The sequence below is a fragment of the Nestor notabilis genome, unplaced genomic scaffold (assembly GCF_000696875.1).
Source record: "Nestor notabilis isolate BGI_N333 unplaced genomic scaffold, ASM69687v1 scaffold3133, whole genome shotgun sequence".
NCBI classification, from domain to species: domain Eukaryota; kingdom Metazoa; phylum Chordata; class Aves; order Psittaciformes; family Psittacidae; genus Nestor; species Nestor notabilis.
This window is the reverse complement of record NW_009922188.1, coordinates 2279-5892: the sequence shown is the minus strand read 5'-3', so window position 1 is coordinate 5892 and position 3614 is coordinate 2279. Positions and strand designations below refer to the sequence as shown.

At 49.5% G+C, this 3614-nt stretch overlaps 1 protein-coding gene across 1 annotated transcript; it reads right to left on the bottom strand.

Moving 5' to 3' along the window:
- Nucleotides 1-1193: 1193 nt before the first annotated feature.
- FIGNL1 (fidgetin-like 1) lies at nucleotides 1194-3371 on the bottom strand. The gene has a single exon (XM_010011490.1). It carries the CDS (start codon nucleotides 3368-3370, stop codon nucleotides 1295-1297), a length of 2076 nt encoding a protein of 691 aa, XP_010009792.1. The 5' UTR covers nucleotide 3371; the 3' UTR covers nucleotides 1194-1294.
- Between the last annotated feature and the right edge of the window lie 243 nt (nucleotides 3372-3614).

Below are 3614 nucleotides of genomic sequence, written 5' to 3'. Positions count from 1 at the left end.
TGCCCTTGTAAAAAGTCCCTCTCCAGCTTTCTTGTAGACCCCCAGACTATGGCTTCTTCCACTTTCGCCTGCCACTGGTTTTGCTTGTGGGTCCAGCCAGGAGTGAGGCTGAGCCCCTAATCCAAAACAGCATACGCATACACACACACACACACACACACACACAGAGCAGCATCTTTTCCAGCACGCACATACCTGGTAAATGCATTCACGCAAATCCAACACCACAGCCCCATCTCATCCCTCATCTCCAGCCACCCAGGACTGAAGCACACCAGTGAGACATGCAGGTCACACACTCTCCAGCTTCACAAGGACACCATGCTCATAGAAGCTTCAAATGCACCAAGCTCATTCCCATGCCACTGGCTTGTACCTGGGCTCTTCCCAGTTGCTAGGTTTTTCCTACCTAGTCCAGCCCGAAGCTTGCTACCGAGTTTTGCCAGTGAAGTTTGCACGTGCACTGGGACCACTACAGCACCTGCTTGTGAACACACTGGCTAGCCCGCGGCTGGCCTCAGACCCCAGTGCCCTTGTGGCCCACAGCCTCTTCTCCAGCTGCAGGTGCCCAGACCTCACCGTAACACGCATCCACACACACAGATGAGGAACAGAAAGCAAGGTCAGGCCAAAAATCATCAGAAAAAGTATTTAATAAGAAGCTGAGGCAGACAGCAGCGATATGGCACAGGGCTCAGTCAGACAAAAGCACTGCTCACATGGGGCCAACCCCTTTTATTTGTCCCTTATATTTTTCATGCATGTTCTTCCCATGCCCACCTCAACCCTTTCCTCCCTCTGCTCCAATCTCCTCCCAGACAATGTGCCCTGGACTACTTTTCCCCACTGGTCCCAGTTTTGCTACATTCCTACCCTAAACTGCTATTTGTAGTAACATCACCTGGGATGGCTCTGCCTTGCATGGTGTTACTGGCAGAGCAGAGCAGTCTCATGAGATTCCCTCCAGTAGTCCCTCCAATTCTATGCGAGGTTTGACCACCTCCCCCTTACGTACCATTGAAATCTGCCCATCTTTCACAGCAGCTATTTGTAACTTTTGTCAGCTTCTCACTCTGCAACTTGTGTTTAGAGCTTCTCATATTGTGACCAGCAGCTTCTCATGGTCGTTTCAGTTGGTGAAACCTCAGGCCAGGGCCCAGGTATCTGCCTGCATAACGTAAGAAGATTTATTTCAAAGACAGAAGCAAAAAGAAGCGCAGACACTCTAAATTACCGTGGGTTTGATACATGACAGTGGTACAAAAATGTTTGTGTCAAACTGCCAGGGTGCAATTTATCTACCACAGCCGAACGTCTGGTTCCAGGTTTCGTAGAGCTCCAGGTCCTTTGGGGAGACGCTGGGCCGCACGGTTCTGAAGGCACTCTCAAAGTCCAGGAACGCAATTGGCCGTACTTGGTCCGGCATGATGGTTGCAATGTCCAGGGACTGAAGGCTGCGGATAGGGCCCAGAGACGCTTCTCGGCAAAGCTGCGTCATGTCCGCCCCAGAAAACCCATTCGATTTCTTAACTATGAGTTCAACCTCCTCCTCATTTAGGGAGCAGTGCTCCTTCGACATTAGGCGGGTAACAATCTGCTTCCTCGCTGAGGCTTCTGGAAGAGGAATGTACAGTCTCTTCACCAGTCTCCTTCGGGCAGCTTCATCTATTTCTTGGGGCCGATTGGTTGCTCCGACCACCAGAATACGATCTTCCGAGGAGGTTGTCGCCCCATCTAACTGGACCAGAAATTCAGTTTTTATTCTTCTTGACGACTCGTGCTCCCCATCTCCACGCTGGGACAGCAGGGAATCAATTTCATCAATGAAAATCACTGCTGGCTGTTGACATCGTGCCACAGCGAACAGCGCACGGACCATCTTCTCCCCCTCGCCCACCCATTTGGAAGTCAGGGAAGAGGCACTGATGCTAAAAAAGGTCGCTCCAGACTGGCATGCGATGCACTTGCCTATGAGAGTCTTGCCAGTGCCAGGGGGGCCAAAGAGAAGAATTCCTTTAGGAGGACCACGTAGGCCAGTGAAGATGTCCGGCCTCAGCATAGGCCAGACTACTATTTCTTTTATAGTAGCTTTAGCAAATTCAACCCCAGCAATGTCATCCCAGTTGACCGGAGGCCCATGGTCCATGATCTCATGCATTATGAGTTCAACCATTTTTGGCTCTATGTTCTTCAGTCGCTCATCTACAGGCAGTGATGGATCTGTTGACCCTCTTGCATGAGGTTTACGCTGTCCTCCTCCATTTTCATTTCCATCTTGTTTGGGAACTGGAGGAACAAACTTGCCAAATGCACCCCGAGATCTCCCTGCTCCCAGAGACTTTTTTATGCCTCCGTATGATGAGACTGATGCACGCTGGGGTAGGCTTTGAGGTTTCTTCTGCTGATCCACCCACAGCTGTTCTTTTGCCGTTCTAAAACCAGGAACACTGCCCTCTTCATTTCTGTTTCTGTACCCTGAGGAACCACTGGTTTCTGTACCACCAGAAGCCTGGCATGGAGCAAGGTTAGGAATCGCAGTGCTGCCTTCATCAGCCAGACCATAAAATGCTTTTCTTTTCCCAGAACTCGTGGACCACGCAGGTACAGCTGACTGATTGGAAAAAGGCAAATTTTGTCCCTCATGACAGTTACCCGACATTTTCAGAGAACTACTACTTGTCGCTTCTTTACTTCCAAAGAGTGGAGTTGCCTGGAAGCCTGCATGAACCTGTTCATTTAAGGAGGCTGAAGAGGCAGGAAGCGCATCCGAAGTTTTGGCCACAGGAAGCACACTGCTTTGAAGAGACTTTGAAGATGAAGGATGCTCAAGGGGATCCGGTCCCTGACTCGCACATTTTGCTGAGCCAGCACAGAGCTCCATCCCTCCGGCACTGCTGAAGACACTGAGTTTAGGAAGGGCTGGAGCAGCAGAGGCACTGACCCCTTTCTCAGCTAGAACACAGGCATCTGCTGGTGCCATCTGAGAGCTCTGGAAATTTTTGCCAGCCTGCATCCTCTCTTGCACATGCTTTAATTTAAATACATTGTCTGTTGTCAAGGCAGATTGCCACTTGTCACTGTCATTCTGCTGACACTTTGCCAAAGTCAGGATGTTTTCAGCATAGTTATTCAAGCCAGTCTCTATGTTGTCAGAGTCAATAATCGCAGAGTATTTCTCTGCATACTTTTTAAACAGGTTGGCAGCACAGACCTGAGAGATCTCGGAGTTTGCCCATGCATACTGAATATGCAGGATTTTGGCACGGTATTCATCTGCCTTCTGGCCGGGTGTGCAGGTGCCAGAGGTAATTGCAAAGTAACTCTTCTGCCAGTCACTCAGGTGCACAGCGCTGGGGCTGGGGGGTTCCATCACTGTCACTGAAACACACATAAAATGCCTGCTGTTAGAAAAGGCACTGCACTGCTGCTTGCTTTAGGTGTTTTCCCCCTTTCCTAAATACACATACCTGAAAACACACACTATTTTAATTGAAATAAATAGTGCAGTAGATCTTGTAAGCTACTTAGCCTGGACACTTCACCATTTCCAAAAAGCAACCAGCTTTGTGATGTAAAGCCATTTAGGCTAGGGTTCTCTTTTCTTCCTTGGTCAA

Excerpts from the sequence above, each read along its gene's own strand:
- FIGNL1 (XM_010011490.1), bottom strand. The coding sequence starts at position 3,370 with ATGGAACCCCCCAGCCCCAGCGCTGTGCACCTGAGTGACTGGCAGAAG.